Source organism: Scyliorhinus torazame, chromosome 4, assembly GCF_047496885.1.
Source record: "Scyliorhinus torazame isolate Kashiwa2021f chromosome 4, sScyTor2.1, whole genome shotgun sequence".
NCBI classification, from domain to species: domain Eukaryota; kingdom Metazoa; phylum Chordata; class Chondrichthyes; order Carcharhiniformes; family Scyliorhinidae; genus Scyliorhinus; species Scyliorhinus torazame.
The window spans coordinates 18,306,824-18,324,411 of NC_092710.1; the positions used below are offsets into that span (position 1 = coordinate 18,306,824).

The 17,588-nt window shown below is 51.1% G+C and overlaps 1 protein-coding gene across 1 annotated transcript in view; it reads left to right on the plus strand.

Moving 5' to 3' along the window:
• Positions 1-14,619, plus strand: part of LOC140411564 (ras-like protein family member 10B) — a 164,095-nt gene extending 149,476 nt beyond the window's left edge. The window contains exons 2-3 of the mRNA XM_072500646.1: positions 11,153-11,289; positions 13,614-14,619. Coding sequence (XP_072356747.1) covers positions 11,153-11,289; positions 13,614-13,884 — 408 coding nt within the window. The 3' untranslated portion in view covers positions 13,885-14,619. The remainder of the gene's footprint in view (positions 1-11,152; positions 11,290-13,613) is intronic.
• The last annotated feature ends 2,969 nt before the right edge of the window (positions 14,620-17,588 follow it).

Below are 17,588 nucleotides of genomic sequence, written 5' to 3' on the forward strand. Positions count from 1 at the left end.
GGTCTCTCTCTCTCTACAGTCTGTTATATACAGGGTCTTTCTCTCTCTCTCTACAGTCTGTTATCTACAGGGTCTCTCTCTCTCTACAGTCTGTTATATACAGAGTCTCTCTCTCTCTACAGTCTGTTATATACAGGGTCTCTCTCTCTCTCTCTCTCTCTACAGTCTGTTATATACAGGGTCTCTCTCTCTCTCTACAGTCTGTTATATACAGGGTCTCTCTCTCTCTACAGCCTGTTATATACAGGGTCTCTCTCTCTCTACAGTCTGTTATATACAGGGTCTCTCTCTCTCTACAGTCTGTTATATACAGGGTCTCTCTCTCTCTACAGCCTGTTATATACAGGGTCTCTCTCTCTCTACAGTCTGTTATATACAGGGTCTCTCTCTCTCTACAGTCTGTTATATACAGGGTATTTCTCTCTCTACAGTCTGTTATATACAGGGTCTCTCTCTCTAGTCTGTTATATACAGGGTCTCTCTCCATCTACAGTCTGTTACATACAGGGTCTCTCTCTCTCTACAGTGTGTTGTATACAGGGTCTCTCTCTCTCTCTACAGTCTGTTATATACAGGGTCTCTCTCTCTCTCTCTACAGTCTGTTATATACAGGGTCTCTCTCTCTCTACAGTCTGTTATATACACAGTCTCTCTCTCTCTACAGTCTGTTATATACAGGGTCTCTCTCTCTCTACAGTCTGTTATATACAGGGTCTCTCTCTCTCTCTCTACAGTCTGTTATATACAGGGTCTCTCTCTCTCTACAGTCTGTTATATACACAGTCTCTCTCTCTCTACAGTCTGTTATATACAGGGTCTCTCTCTCTCTACAGTCTGTTAGATACAGGGTCTCTCTCTCTCTACAGTCTGTTATACACAGGGTCTCTCTCTCTCTACAGTCTGTTATATACAGGGTCTCTCTCTCTACAGTCTGTTATTTACAGGGTCTCTCTCTCTCTGCAGTCTGTTATATACAGGGTCTCTCTCTCTCTACAGTCTGTTATATACAGGGTCTCTCTCTCTCTACAGTCTGTTATATACACAGTCTCTCTCTCTCTACAGTCTGTTATATACAGGGTCTCTCTCTCTCTACAGTCTGTTATATACAGGGTCTCTCTCTCTCTCTCTACAGTCTGTTATATACAGGGTCTCTCTCTCTCTACAGTCTGTTATATACACAGTCTCTCTCTCTCTACAGTCTGTTATATACAGGGTCTCTCTCTCTCTACAGTCTGTTAGATACAGGGTCTCTCTCTCTCTACAGTCTGTTATACACAGGGTCTCTCTCTCTCTACAGTCTGTTATATACAGGGTCTCTCTCTCTACAGTCTGTTATATACAGGGTCTCTCTCTCTCTCTGCAGTCTGTTATATACAGGGTCTCTCTCTCTCTACAGTCTGTTATATACAGGGTCTCTCTCACTCTACAGTCTGTTATATACAGGGTCTCTCTCTCTACAGTCTGTTATATACAGGGTCTCTCTCTCTCTCTGCAGTCTGTTATATACAGGGTCTCTCTCTCTCTACAGTCTGTTATATACAGGGTCTCTCTCTCTCTACAGTCTGTTATATACAGGGTCTCTCTCTCTACAGTCTGTTATATACAGGGTCTCTCTCTCTCTACAGTCTGTTATATACTGGGTCTCTTTTGTGAGGGCCACGAAGAATCCAGCATGAGTTTCAAGGATGCAAAGAAGTAACATTTATTTCCAATACCACACACACGCAGCAGCCTGACTTGCGGCTCACTCCTTCCTGCTCATTGCAAACTTGCCAGCTTTATTGATACAGGGAGTCTGCTAATGATTTCACCGCCCCCCCCCCTCATTGGGGAAGCTCATACTCCCACAGGATTGTGGGATTATCATTAGTCCCCAGCCAATGGTAAGTCGGCAGGTTATAACATCCCTCCCCCCCCCATAGTCCATGGAATCCACCAAAGACCTGGCGAAGGAGGGCGTCGGACTTGTTTTGCCGCAGGCCGGACACCATTTGCACGCGGCGCTGGATCGGGCGGCGTGTAACGAGACGGAGACCGGCGCTTCCGTGATGAACGGCGTAACGGTTGTACATCCACGGCCCGTGGACCCGAGGATTCCCCCTCTGATGCATCCTGTGTCTCCATCTCGGAGTCAGAGTCTGCTGCCTCCGTCATGTCAGCGTCTCTATCTCCATTCGGTCCCGTAACGACCTGCGCAGGCTTCGAGTGAGGCACCAGTGGAAGATTGTGAGGACTACCTTCCCTTGTCTCTAATCTCTGCGGCTATTGAAATGAGCTCCGGGGGCGGGGTACCTTTGGAAGAAATGGTCTTCTGGACTGAACGTGGTCTACATGTTTGCGCTGGAGACGACCCTGGACTTGCACCTGATAAGAGATAGGGCCCGTTTGGTGAAAGATTACACCAGGCACCCACTGGGCACCACCAGCAAAATTCCGCACGAACAGTGGGTCACCGGGCGCAAACTGCCGAATCGGCCGATGCCGAGAAAATCCCTGTCCCTGCCGTTCTTGTGTGCGGCGTACTTTTGAGGCAATGTCCGGGAAAACCGTGCTAAGGCAGGTGCGACGTCTCCGGCCCATTAGGAGTTCTGCGGGAGCTACCCCAGTCACTGCATGGGGGGTGGTCCTATACGTAAACAAAAAGCGAGCCAGTCTCGTGTCCATTGATCCGGAAGACTGCTTCTTTAGGCCTCTTTTGAATGTCTGCACTGCGCACTCTGCCAGCCCATTGGAAGTCGGGTAGTAAGGGGCAGTGCGGATATGGCGGATGCCGTTAGTCTTCATGAACCTCGCAAACTCCTCACTGGTGAATGGAGTGCCGTTATCCGTAACCAGCACCTCGGGGAGGCCATGCGTACTAAAGGGCAAACGCATCTTCTCAATTGTTGCGCAGGACGTTGTCCCCTGCATCTTATGCACCTCTAGCCATTTAGACTGGCCGTCGATTAATAAAAGGAACATGGATCCTTGAACAGGGCCGGCGAAATCTGCATGTAAGCGTGCCCAAGGCCGCCCTGTCCATTCCCAGTGATGTAGGGGCACGGCCGGCGGAAGCTTCTGATGCTCCTGGCAAATGGAGCAGTTTTGGGCCACCTTCTCAATGTCGGTGTCGAGGCCTGGCCACCAGACATAACTCCGGGCCAACATTTTCATTTTGGTCACACCCGGATGCCCATTGTGCAAGTCTGATAGTATCAGCTCCTGGCCTTTTTCCGGGACAATCACACACGTCCCCCATAAGAGGATGCCGTCTTCCACGCTGAATTCTGACAGCTTGGAGGAAAATGCCCGCAACTCGCCTGGGAGCTGTCTATGCTGCCCACCATACAGGGCTATGTGTCGAACCTTTGACAGGAGTTGCTCCGTCTGGGTCCACGCACGGATCTGTGATGCCGTGACAGGCAAGGAGTCCATAAAATTTAGGGTTGCGACCACCTCACCGGTCGTGGGGGTCAACATGGGGCCGGTCGATAAAGGCAATCGGCTCAGTACGTCGGCATTTGCTATCTGTGTACCTGGTTTGTGCTCCAAAGAATACTCGTATGCAGCGAGCAACAAAGCCCAGCGCTGGATCCGTGCGGAAGCAATGGGCGGTATTGGCTTATCCTCTCTGAAAAGTCCCAGCAGAGGCTTATGATCAGTCACGATAATGAAATGGCGGCCATACACATACTGGTGGAAACGTTTAATCGCATAGACCACTGCCAGGCCCCCCTTCTCGATCTGCGCGTACTTTTTCTCCGCTGCAGTCAATGTGCGGGAGGCGAAAGCTATCGGTCGCTCGGCCCCGTTCTCCATCTTGTGGGACAGGATGGCCCCAATACCATACGGGGATGCACCACATGTGACGAGCAAAGGCTTTCCAGGACCATAGTGGGTTAGTAACCCAGACGACAACAATTGTTGCTTTACCCGCCGGAAAGCGGTTTCTTGCGGCTGACCCCAAACCCAGGTGTGATTTTTCTTTAGCAGAAGGTGCAACGGGGCCAGTGTAGTTGCCAGATTGGGGAGGAACTTCCCGTAATAGTTTACGAGGCCGAGAAAAGAACGAAGATGCGAAGTGTCAGTCGGGGTGGGGGCATGTTGACTCGCGCGCACCTTCTCTGCGACGGGGTGCAAACCTTCGCGGTCCACCCGATAACCCAGGTAGACTACTTCCTTCGCCTGAAAGACGCACTTTATGCGACGTAAACGGACTCCAGCCTCCGAAAAGCATCTAAGGACAGCCTCCAGATTTTCCAAATGTTCCTGCTCCGATGTCCCTGTGATCAAAACGTCATCTAAGTAGACCGACACGCAGTAAACTTCTCAAAATGCCTTCCATAACACGTTGAAAAATAGCGCAGGCAGAGGATACGCCAAAGGGCAAACTTGTATATTCATACAGGCCCCGGTGTGTATTAATTGTTACATATGGTCGGGAGGCAGGTTCCAGCTCCAACTGCAGGTAGGTGTGACTCATATCTAATTTTGTGAACGAGAGTCCACCTGCAAGCTTTGCGTAGAGATCCTCTATGCGAGGCATTGGATATCGGTCGAGTTAGGAAGCCGTATTCACTGTAAGTTTATAGTCGCCGCACAAGCGAACTGTGGCATCTGGCTTCATTACAGGTACAATTGGTGCTGCCCAGTCAGTGAAACGGACTGGCCTGATAACACCCAAACTCTCCAAACGAGTGAGCTCCCCTTCTACCTTCTCGAGGAAGGCGTAAGGCACCGGGCGCGCCCGGAAGTAGCGCGGCGTGGCTCCTGGTTCGACTTGGATACGGGCTACGGCCCCTTTTATTTTCCCCAAACCGGGCTGGAATACATCTGGGTATCGCCCTAGCACCTCAGTCAACCCTCCAGAAACTGTTTGGAGGATGTGCTGCCATTGCAACCGCAAATGGCGCAACCAGTCCCGACCCAACAGGCTGGGCCCATGGCCGCGCACCACAATAAGTGGGAAACGCCCCTCCTGGCGTCCATAAACAACAGGGGTCATCGTAGTTCCTGCAATGTCCAGTGGTTCCCCCGTGTAGGTGGCCAACCTGGCCTGTGAGTCAGCTAATGTAAGGGTCTGTATACCTTGCTTGATGCGTTCGAATGTCCTCAGGGCGATCACGGAGACCGCTGCGCCAGTGTCCAAGCGGGTGACCATTGACCCGTACTGTCACCTTAATGGGGGCCACACGGGGAGCTGCCACACAATGCAGCTGCAGGCAGTCGTCCTCCGTCTCCACGTCCTCAGGAGTAGTCGCCGCAGGTTCATCCACATGGAAGGTACGGCCCCTGGGCTGGTCCCAGTTTCGGTCGGAACGACGGCGCCTCTGGCGCCCCCAGGACCGGCGTCCGCGACGGGGTCGGCACCTACAGGTCTGACTTGGACATGGCTCCTCATCCATTGGCTCTGGAGAAGGCTCCCTTCGGGAAGGAATGTCCGACGGCGTCGATCCGGACGTCGCCTCACCCAAGGCACCGCAGGAGTGCGGCGGGACGTTTTCGGACGGAAGGGGTTGCGCCCCAAGACATGCACCTCCATTCCCTGTAGCTCCTGCACTCCTCGTTCTGCGCTCTCTCGGGACAATACTATTTGAATGGCCTGTTGAAAAGTCAATGTTGGCTCCGCTAACAACTTTCTCTGGGTGGCCGCATTGTTAATACCGCAAACCAATGGGTCGCGTAACATTTCTGACAAGGTCTCACCATAGTCACAGTATTCCGCAATCCTGCGTAGCCTGGATAGAAAGTCGGCAAGGGATTCTCCTGGGGTCCTCTCAGCGGTATTAAACCGGTAACGCTGGACTATCGTGGATGGGGTTGGGTTAAGATGTTGCCCCACTAAATTCACAAGTTCATCAAATGTTTTGGTGTCCGGCGCAGCTGGGTACGTAAGGCTCCTAATCACCCCAAACGTATGCGGGCCGCAGGCGGTGAGCAATATGACCACCTGGCGCTCGTTTTCGGTGATATTGTTTGCCCGGAAATAGTAACGCATCCGTTGTGTGTACTGGTTCCAGCTTTCCAGCGCAGCATCAAAAACATCCAAACGTCCGTACATAGGCATGGTATAATAGAAAACAACTTCCAACCTGTATCCAACAAAAATCCAGGGAGGTGGCTTCAGCAGTGTAGACAGCTATTCACTTTAACCCTCGTCGCCAGTTTTGTGAGGGCCATGAAGAATCCAGCACGAGTTTCAAGGATACAAAGAAATAACATTTATTTACAATAACATATATACACAACAGCAGCAACCTCGCTTGCTGCTTGCTCCTTCCTGCTGGTTCCAAACTGGCCAGCTTTATTTATACAGGGAGTCTGCTAATGATTTCTCCGCCCCCCCCCCCTCCCCTCATTGGGGAAGCTCATACTCCCACAGGATTGTGGGATTGTAATTAGTCCCCAGCCAATGGTAAGCAGGCAGGTTATAATAGTACCTCTCTCTCTACAGTCTGTTAGAAACAGGCTCTCTCTCTCTCTCTACAGGAGGAATTTACAGAAGTAGCCAGGGTTGGAGGGGCTGGAGGAGGTTACAGAGATAGGGAGTGATGTAGGGCTGTAGGAGGTTACAGAGATAGGGAGGGTTGTAGGGGCTGGAGGAGGTTACAGATAGGGTGGACTGTAGAGGTTGGAGGAGGTTACAAAGATAGGGAGGGGTGTAGGGACTGGAGGAGGTTACAGAGAGAGGGAGGGGTGTAGGGGCAGGAGGAGGTTACAGAATTAGGGAGGGGTGTAGGGGCAGGAGGAGGTTACAGAGATAGGGAGGGTCGTAGGGACTGGAGGAGGTTACAGAGATAGGGTGGGTTGTAGCGGCTGGAGGAGGTTTCAGAGATAGGGAGGGTTGTAGGGGCTGGAGGATGTTACAGAGAGAGGGAGGGGTGAAGGGGCTGGAGGAGGTAACAGAGATAGGGAGGGGTGTAGGGGCTGGAGGATGTTACAGAGAGAGGGAGGCATGTAGGGGCTGGAGGATGTTACAGAGAGAGGGATGGGTGTAGGGGCTGGAGGAGGTTACAGACAGAGGGAGGGGTGTAGGGGCTGGAGGAGGTTACAGAGAGAGGGAGGGGTGTAGGGACTGGAGGAGGTTACAGAGAGAAGGAGGGGTGTAGGGACTGGAGGAGGTTACAGAGAGAGGGAGGGGTGTAGGGGCTGGAGGAGGTTATATAGAGAGGGAGGGGTGTAGGGGCTGGAGGAGGTTACAAAGAGAGGGATGGGTGTAGGGGCTGGAGGAGGTTACAGGCAGAGGGAGGGGTGTAGGGGCTGGAGGAGGTTACAGAGAGAGGGAGGGGTGTAGGGACTGGAGGAGGTTACAGAGAGAGGGAGGGGTGTAGGGACTGGAGGAGGTTACAGAGAGAGGGAGGGGTGTAAGGGCTGGAGGAGGTTACAGAGATAGGAAGAGGGGTGTAGGGGCTGGAGGAGGTTACGGAGAGAGTGAGGGGTGTAGGGGCTGGAGGAGGTTACAGAGAGAGGGAGGGGTGTAGGGGCTGGAGGAGGTTACAGAGAGAGGGGGGGTGTAGGGGTTGGAGGAGATTACAGAGAGAGGGAGGGGTGTAGGGGCTGGAGGAGGTTACAGAGAGAGGGAGGGGTGAAGGGGCTGGAGGAGGTTACAGAGATAGGGAGGGGGGTGTAGGGGCTGGAGGAGGTTACAGAGAGAGGGAGGGGTGAAAGGGCTGGAGGAGGTCACAGAGAGAGGGAGGGGTGAAGGGGCTGGAGGAGGTTACAGAGAGAGGGAGGGGTGAAGGGGCTGGAGGAGGTTACAGAGAGAGGGTGGGGTGAAGGGGCTGGAGGAGGTTACAGAGAGAGGGAGGGGTGTGGGGGCTGGAGGAGGTTACAGAGATAGGGAGGGGTGTAGGGGCTGGGGGAGGTTACAGTGTTAGGGAGGGTTGTAGGGGCTGGAGGAGGATACAGAGATAGGGAGGGGTGTATGGGCTGGAGGAGGTTACAGAGATAGGGAGGGGTGTAGGGGCTGGAGGAGGTTACAGAGAGAGGGAGGGGTGTAGGGGCTGGAGGAGGTTACAGAGATAGGGAGGGTTGTAGCGACTGGAGGAGGTTACAGTGATAGGGAGGGTTGTCGGGGCTGGAGGAGGTTACAGAGATAGGGAGTGTTGCCGGGCTGGAGGAGGTTACAGAGATAGCGAGGGGTGTAGGGGCTGGAGGAGGTTACAGAGATAGCGAGGGGTGTAGGGGCTGTGGGAGGTTACAGAGATAGGGAGGGTTGCCGTGCTGGAGGAGGTTACAGAGATAGGGAGGGTTGTAGCGACTGGAGGAGGTTACAGAGATAGGGAGGGTTGTAGGGGCTTGAAGAGGTTACAGAGATAGGGAGGGTTGTCGGGGCTGGAAGAGGTTACAGAGCTAGGGAGGGTTGTCGGGGATGGAGGAGGTTACAGAGATAGGGAGGGTTGTAGGGGCTGGAGGAGGTCACAGAGCTAGGGAGTGTTGTAGGGGCTGGAAGAGGTTACAGAGATAGGGAGGGTTGTCGGGGATGGAGGAGGTTACAGAGATAGGGAGGGTTGTAGGGGCTGGAGGAGGTCACAGAGATAGGGAGTGTTGCAGGGGCTGGAAGAGGTTACAGAGATAGGGAGGGTTGTCGGGGATGGAGGAGGTTACAGAGATAGGGAGGGTTGTAGGGGCTGGAAGAGGTTACAGAGATAGGGAGGGTTGTCGGGGCAGGAGGAGGTTACAGAGATAGGAGGGTTGTCGGGGCTGGAGGAGGTTACAGAGAGAGGGAGGGGTGTAGGGGCTGGAGGAGGTTACAGAGATAGGGAGGGTTGTAGGGGCTGGAGGAGGTTACAGAGATAGGGAGGGGTGTAGGGGTGTAGGGGCTTGAGGAGGTTACAGAGATAGGGAGGGGTGTAGGGGCTGGAGGAGGTTACAGAGAGAGGGAGGGGTGTAGGGGCTGGAGGAGGTTACAGAGATAGGGAGGGTTGTAGCGACTGGAGGAGGTTACAGAGATAGGGAGGGTTGTCGGGGCTGGAGGAGGTTACAGAGATAGGGAGGGTTGCCGGGCTGGAGGAGGTTACAGAGATAGGGAGGGGTGTAGGGGCTGGAGGAGGTTACAGAGATAGGGAGGGTTGCCGGGCTGGAGGAGGTTACAGAGATAGGGAGGGGTGTAGGGGCTGGAGGAGGTTACAGAGATAGGGAGGGTTGTAGCGACTGGAGGAGGTTACAGAGATAGGGAGGGTTGTAGGGGCTGGAAGAGCTTACAGAGATAGGGAGGGTTGTCGGGGCTGGAAGAGGTTACAGAGATAGGGAGGGTTGTCGGGGATGGAGGAGGTTACAGAGATAGGGAGTGTTGTAGGGGCTGGAAGAGGTGACAGAGATAGGGAGGGTTGTCGGGGATGGAGGAGGTTACAGAGATAGGGAGGGTTGTAGGGGCTGGAAGAGGTTACAGAGATAGGGAGGGTTGTCGGGGCAGGAGGAGGTTACAGAGATATGGAGGGTTGTCGGGGCAGGAGGAGGTTACAGAGATATGGAGGGTTGTCGGGGCTGGAGGAGGTTACAGAGAGAGGGAGGGGTGTAGGGGCTGGAGGAGGTTACAGAGATAGGGAGGGTTGTAGGGGCTGGAGGAGGTTACAGAGATAGGGAGGGGTGTAGGGGCTGGAGGAGGTTACAGAGATATGGAGGGGTGTCGGGGCTGGAGGAGGTTACAGAGAGAGGGAGGGGTGTAGGGGCTGGAGGAGGTTACAGAGATAGGGAGGGGTGTATGGGCTGGAGGAGGTTACAGAGAGAGGGAGGGGTGTAGGGGCTGGAGGAGGTTACAGAGATAGGGAGGGTTGTAGGGGCTGGAGGAGGTTACAGAGATAGGGAGGGTTGTAGTGGTTGGAGGAGGTTACAGAGATAGGGAGGGTTGTAGGGGCTGGAGGAGGTTACAGAGATAGGGAGGGGTGTAGGGGCTGGAGGAGGTTACAGAGAGAGGGAGGGGTGTAGGGGCAGGAGGAGGCTACAGAGATAGGGAGAGGGGTGTAGGGGCTGGAGGAGGTTACTGAGATAGGGAGGGTTGTAGGGGCTGGAGGAGGTTACAGAGATAGGGAGTGTTGTAGGGGCTGGAGGAGGTTACAGAGATAGGGAGGGGTGTAGGGGCTGGAGGAGGTTACAGAGATAGGGAGGGGTGTAGGGGCTGGAGGAGGTTACAGAGATAGTGAGGGGTGTAGGGGCAGGAGGAGGTTACAGAGAGAGGGAGGGTTGTAGGGGCAGGAGGAGGTTACAGAGAGAGGGAGGGGTGTAGGGGCTGGAGGAGGTTACAGAGATAGGGAGGGGTGTAGGGGCAGGAGGAGGTTACAGAGAGAGGGAGGGTTGTAGGGGCAGGAGGAGGTTACAGAGAGAGGGAGGGGTCTAGGGGCAGGAGGAGGTTACAGAGAGAGGGAGGGTTGTAGGGGCTGGAGGAGGTTACAGAGATAGGGAGGGGTGTAGGGGCTGGAGGAGGTTACAGAGAGAGGGAGGGGTGTAGGGGCAGGAGGAGGCTACAGAGATAGGGAGAGGGGTGTAGGGGCTGGAGGTTACAGAGATAGGGAGGGGTGTAGGGGCAGGAGGAGGTTACAGAGAGAGGGAGGGGTGTAGGGGCTGGAGGAGGTTACAGAGATAGGGAGGGGTGTAGGGGCAGGAGGAGGTTACAGAGAGAGGGAGGGTTATAGGGGCTGGAGGAGGTTACAGAGATAGGGAGGGGTGTAGGGGCTGGAGGAGGTTACAGAGAGAGGGAGGGGTGTAGGGGCAGGAGGAGGCTACAGAGATAGGGAGAGGGGTGTAGGGGCTGGAGGTTACAGAGATAGGGAGGGGTGTAGGGGCAGGAGGAGGTTACAGAGAGAGGGAGGGTTGTAGGGGCTGGAGGAGGTTACAGAGATAGGGAGGGGTGTAGGGGCTGGAGGAGGTTACAGAGAGAGGGAGGGGTGTAGGGGCAGGAGGAGGCTACAGAGATAGGGAGAGGGGTGTAGGGGCTGGAGGTTACAGAGATAGGGAGGGGTGTAGGGGCAGGAGGAGGTTACAGAGAGAGGGAGGGTTGTAGGGTCTGGAGGAGGTTACAGAGATAGGGAGGGGTGTAGGGGCAGGAGGAGGTTACAGAGATAGGGAGGGGTGTAGGGGCAGGAGGAGGTTACAGAGATAGGGAGGGGTGTAGGGGCAGGAGGAGGTTACAGAGATTCCATTTCTCCAGGTTGATGTATTGTGTTTTTTTCCTCAGGAATGGATCGAGAGGTGGAGTGAGTCGGGAGACCATGGTATTCAGCCGGCCCATGCGTACATCCTGGTCTATGACATTTGCTGCTTCTCCAGCTTTGAGTACATCAAGGCAGTGCACCAGCTCATCGTGGCCAAGAGGTGAGACTACCTCCCTGGGCGGGGAGATGGCAGGGCCAGGTGCGAGGGGGAACGGGGGGGGGGGGGGGGGGGCATGCTGTGGGGGGGCGGGGGGTTGTGGACGGCCGCGATTCCCAATCACACCGAAAGGCACACTTGTTCAGACTATGCAAAGCTCACTCGGCAGCAGGCTTGCCTCTGTGTTCAAGGCCCAGTCCAGGCCTCGAGCTGTTGACATTCAGACATAAACAGGAGGCCGCTTGGCTGAGGGGTAACGACCCCTGTGGCAACCTTTGGAGGGAAAGTCATCCCGGGCGACCTGACCAAGATTCAGCCTTCGGTTCGGATCAGAAAAATGCCTCTTCTCTGGGGTCTTGCTGTGCACAAATTAAGATATATAATAATCATCGTCATTGTCACAAGCCGGCTGACATTAACACTGCAATGAACTTACCGTGAAAAGCCCCTAGTCGCCACATTCGGGTACACGGAGAATTCAGAATGTCCAATTCACCTAACAAGCACGTCTTTCGGGACTTGTAGGTGGAATCCGGAGCACCCGGAGGAAACCCACGCAGACACAGGAGGGACGTGCAGACTCCGCACAGACGGTCACCCAAGCCGGGAATCGAACCTGGGACCCTGGCGCCGTGAAGCAACGGTGCTGACCACTGTGCTACCGTTAGATATGTGAGACCTTCCAAGTCTAATCCATTTACAAAGCAGAGCAGCCCATCACTCGCGCCGAAAACTGATGGAGGTTATCAGGCTGAACATATCAGGGCAGGGGGACTCTTGTCCTGCCTTTGCCACTTACACCAAAAACATTAAGAAGTGTTGCACTATCAATTACGACGAGACGAGAGTAGAGAGTATTCAAGACTTTATTACGCAGAGATGTGTGGCCTCCTGCAGCTGCTGCCGAAATGGCTGCAGCTCGGTGAGCACACACATTTATACTCCGCCTACTGGGCGGAGCCAGCAGGTAGGGATCTACCCCCATATTACCGTATTACCTCTCATATACGTATTATACAAACAGTGGTGACTACCTGAAGGAATCTTTAATTTATAGGGATCTTAACCTGTCGAACTACGCCAAGTTTGGGGGAAGCTTAGTTGATGAATCAAGTCCTGGTGCAATACGACAAGTTGTAAGATTTGTAATATTTCTGGACTATGCCAAGTTGTTCGATTCCTTGTATTATTCGACTGTGTATAGTTGAAGGAATTTATATCATCTCTGCTATTCGGTTATCAGTAGCACTTTGCGAATACTGGAACTCAGCAGAAATTTGCAGTATAAACTTCTCAGGTGCCAAAAGGAATTGTTTTATTTGTAGTCGCTTGATTACAATTTGAAAGTCATTTAAAAGGCAATTCGTAGACAATTCGAAGCTTTCAGAGAATTCCAGACATTATCTTTCTTTGCTTAGGCAGACAGCTCGAAAGTAACTTTTAAAAGGTCAAAGTCTGGCAATGAAACATGAAGAGAGAGAGAGAGAGCTAATCTTCAGCTAAACTCAAACTCAAAGTCAAAAGTGGACTAACATCACTGACACAGACTGGTAGACTGACAGAACCCCCAAAAGACAACTTCAAAATGGAGACTAGAATCAAAGACAAAAAAACAGTAAACTAACAGAAAGACAACACAAAGACATCTCCTCAACACACCCCCAAAGACAATACACTACAGACAACACACGAGACAACACAACACAACACTAAAATGGCGGGCGGAAACTTTGCAGTTATACACTTTCATATCTGTCTTAAGTCATCTAATTACACCCCAATAGAATCCGAATTGGTTTGGGTTAGACTCAAACACATTTGATTTGATGGCAAGCCGCCCATCTTCAATGTGCAACATCAGCTTTTCTGACCCAGCTGTTATCTGCATTGTGAACAATGGTGCCTTCATGTTGCTGTGTATTCAGCCCTTGGCCTTGACAATTAGCACAAGCAGTGTCAAATTGTTTTGCAACTGTGCTGTTTTAATGTCACACTGTCTTTGAAAATATGCATTTGCCAGAACAACGGACCTCAGTAAAAGTGAATTATGCTGTATAAATGGGTATTTAAAACTGGGGCTCAACATTTATGCTTAAACAGCTATCTTTTACCTATACTAGTTGTATTCGAAATACCTGGCTTCTACAGTACTACAAGAAGCATATGTGGCAAGTAACAGACCTCTGTTGCAAGATAGCGAGGAGGGCAAGAGGTTCACCTCCCCGTGGGACCCACGGAATACGAACCTCCCTGGTATTGGGTGGAGCAGGGTGAGGGTTCGCTGCTTGTTGACCGTTGACCATTTCCCCCCATTGTCTTCCATCCAGGCCTCCCGGGTCGGGCAAGGCACCCATCCTGATCGTGGGGAACAAGCGGGACCTGCAGCGGAGGAGGGTGGCCCCCAGGCGTAACGTGGCGGCGCTGGTCAAGAGGTCTTGGAAGTGCGGCTACATCGAGTGCTCGGCAAAATACAACTGGCACATCCTGCTGCTCTTCAAGGAGCTGCTGAAGACTGTGGGCTGCCTGGCCTGCAAGAGCGCCCACGCCTCCGCCTGCCTGCAGGGGGGGCTGCGTGCCAACCGATGCGTCATCCTGTGAACGCGACTTCTGACGGTGATGGGGTGAGGAGAAGGAGGGGTGACCGCAAGAGGGGTCAATCTGGGACCCCCTGAGTATCATCGCAATGGTCTGGGAGAACTGGATGAGGTTGTTCAGCCCCTCGACAGTGTTTCACAGGAACAGGAGGAGGCCCCATTCAGCCCTTTGAACCTGTTACACAGGGACAGGAGGAGGCCCCATTCAGCCCTTTGAACCTGTTACACAGGAACAGGAGGAGGCCATTCAGCCCCTTCTCCAGCCGGTTACACAGGAACAGGAGGAGGCCCCATTCAGCCCCTTCTCCAGCCTGTTACACAGGAACAGGAGGAGGCCCCATTCAGCCCCTTCTCCAGCCTGTTACACAGGAAAAGGAGGAGGCCCCATTCAGCCCCTTCTCCAGCCTGTTGCACAGGAACAGGAGGAGGCCCCATTCAGCCCCTTCTCCAGCCTGTCACACAGGAACAGGAGGAGGCCCCATTCAGCCCCTTCTCCAGCCTGTCACACAGGAACAGGAGGAGGCCCCATTCAGCCCCTTCTCCAGCCTGTTACACAGGAACAGGAGGGGGGCCCATTCAGCCCGTTACACAGGAATAGGAGGAGGCCCCATTCAGCCCCTTCTCCAGCCTGTTACACAGGAACAGGAGGGGGGCCCATTCAGCCCGTTACACAGGAATAGGAGGAGGCCCCATTCAGCCCCTTCTCCAGCCTGTTACACAGGAACAGGAGGAGGCCCCATTCAGCCCCTTCTCCAGCCTGTTACACAGGAACAGGAGGGGGGCCCATTCAGCCCCTTCTCCAGCCTGTTACACAGGAACAGGAGGAGGCCCCATTCAGCCCCTTCTCCAGCCTGTTACACAGGAACAGGAGGAGGCCATTCAGCCCTTCGAACATGTTCTGCCATTTGATGAGGTCACGTCTGATCTTCATCTTAACTCTATGCACCATGACATTGGTTCCTCACAAATAAAAATCCATCAGTTTCAATGTCAAAATTTTCAATTGAACCCGGCCTCAGCTGTCTTCTGTTATGGGCCAGGGTTTAGAGAACCCCAAAGTGTATCATGGAGTTCACCTGACCTACAACTTTTAATAGATTGTGGTATGGGGAACACACGGCCCACTCTACAGGTGAGCGACAGCAGAAATGGAAAAGTATTTTTTAAAGCAAAACAATGTTTATTCTATGTACTCAAGTTAACCTTTTTAAAACATACAGTGAACATCTTAGCAACCATCAATTCAAATACAACCCCCAAAGATTACAACACTAAGTAAACCTTTAAGCTTTCCTTTTAACATCCATACGACTTAAAAACAAAACCTTTATCAAAAGGACATTAGGTTAAAGTCACTACTGAAACATTTATAATTCTGAATTCACCAACTGATCAAGAGATAGTCTTTTGATGGCAGAGAGAACAGCAGTACACCTGCTTGGTCTGGCTTCAGCTCCAACACTGAAAACGAAACTAAAACACACCCTGCAGCCTGCTCAAAAACGAAAGTAAAAAGCTGACAGACAGCCCAGCTCCACCCATTCTCTAACATCACTGCAGTAGTAAACACCCATTTCTTAAAGGTACTATCACTACAGATACTTATACACACACCCATTTATAAACACCCATTTCTTAAAGGTACTCTCACATGACACCTCCCCCCAAGGAAAAAAAATAAGCCATCAACTTCAAGATGGTTTCATTTTTCACCTTTTCACTATCCTTTAACAAATGCACACAGTAAATATACTTTTTCGTTTCACAAAACACACGCAAACAGGTATAATAATATAGTCCATTTTCTTTTTCGTTTTTCTTCCTCCAACTGAAATCCGTCTCTATTGACAATCTCATTGGACAAGAAGGTCTCTGCATGATCCATCCATTCCTCCATGCCTCGGCATTCCTCTTTAAAGTCAGATACTTTAGTTCAATCTGATCACAGAGTCCCTTGCAATTCTCCAATACAGGAACATTAGTTATCACAGCTTGAAGGCAGTCAAATGCCTGTTGACACTCCGCTGACCATTGACATTTTTAACGTTTCTTCAGCAAGTCCGTCAGTGGAGCAATCACGCTACAAAACATTTGCACAAATGTTCGATCAAATCCACTCATACCAAGAAATCACATTATTTCCCTTTGTCTGGAGGGTATCGAAACTCCTCAATAACTGTTGGTTTCACATCCCGAGTGACCTTTGAATTGGTATATACTTTGAATTGGTATATACCATCTGGAGTCACAAAAGCTGAAATATCCTTTGCTCTTTCGGATAAAGGTACCCGCCAGTAACCTTTAAGTAAATCCAGTTTGGAAATAAAAGCTGATTGAACCACTTTCTCAATGCAATCCTCCAAACATGGGATAGGATAAGAGTCCGTTCTTGTAACTGCATTAACCTTTCTATAGTCCACACACAACCGTTGGGTACTGTCTGGTTTTGGTACCATCACTATGGGTGAGCTCCATTGGCTGCAACCCACTTCAATTATGCCATTTTTAAGCATACTCTCAATCTCTTTGTTAACCTGTGCCAATTTTAAAGGGCTAAGTCTGTATGGATGTTGTTTGATTGGAACAGCATTCCCCACATCTACATCATGTATAGCCATTTTAGTACTTCCCAATTTATCTCTACAAACGCCCATGTGATATCAATAACTCTTTCAGGTCAGTCTGTTTTTCCTCTGGAAGGTAACTTAACAACTTATCCCAATTTTTAAGAAGATCCTCATTTTCCAATTTAATTTGAGGTATGTCAAATTCACAGTCATCTGGATTTGGTTCGTCACTTTGAGTTAGAATCATTAAAACCTCCTCCTTTCTCTCTCTTTCCCTTTCAAAGTACCTTTTAAGCAGATTCACATGACACACTCGGTGAGTCTTCCTTCTATCTGGTGTTTTTAACCACATAATTCACCTCACTTAATTTCCTTTCAATCTGATACGGTCCACAAAACCTAGCTTTTAAAGGCACCCCTACCACTGGTAACAACACTAAAACTTTATCCCCACTGGCAAAACTACGAACTTTGGATTTCTTGTCCACTATCCGTTTCATCACATTTTGTGAAACTTTTAAACGTTGTCTAGCCAATTCACCTGCTCTATTTAATCGTTCCCTAAAATTTGACATGTAATCCAATCATGTCATTTCTGATTTCTCACTCACCAATTTTTCCTTAATCAATTTAAGTGGTCCTTTACCCCCTGGCCAAAAATTAGTTCAAAAGGACTAAATTTGGTTGACTCATTAGGTGCATCCCTAATTGCAAACAGTACGAATGGAATTCCTTTATCCCAATCCTCTGGATAATCGTGACGATAAACATTCAACACTGTCTTTAATGTCTGATGCCACCTTTCTAACGCTCCCTGTGATTCTGGATGGTACGCAGTTGATATAAATTATTTTATTCCTAAGCTATCCATAACTTCTTTGAATAACCTTGAGTTAAAATTTGATCCTTGATCCGATTGTATTTCTATGGGTAGTCCATATCGAGTAAAGAATTTAAGTAACTCCTCCACAATCTTTTTAGCTGTAATATTACGTACTGGAATGGCCTCTGGAAACCTCGGAGACACATCCATTATAGTCAAAAGATATTGATTCCCACTTTTTGTTTTAGGAAGCGGTCCTACGCAATCAATTAGAACCCTTGTAAAAGGTTCCTCAAATGCTGGAATGGGTATTAAGGA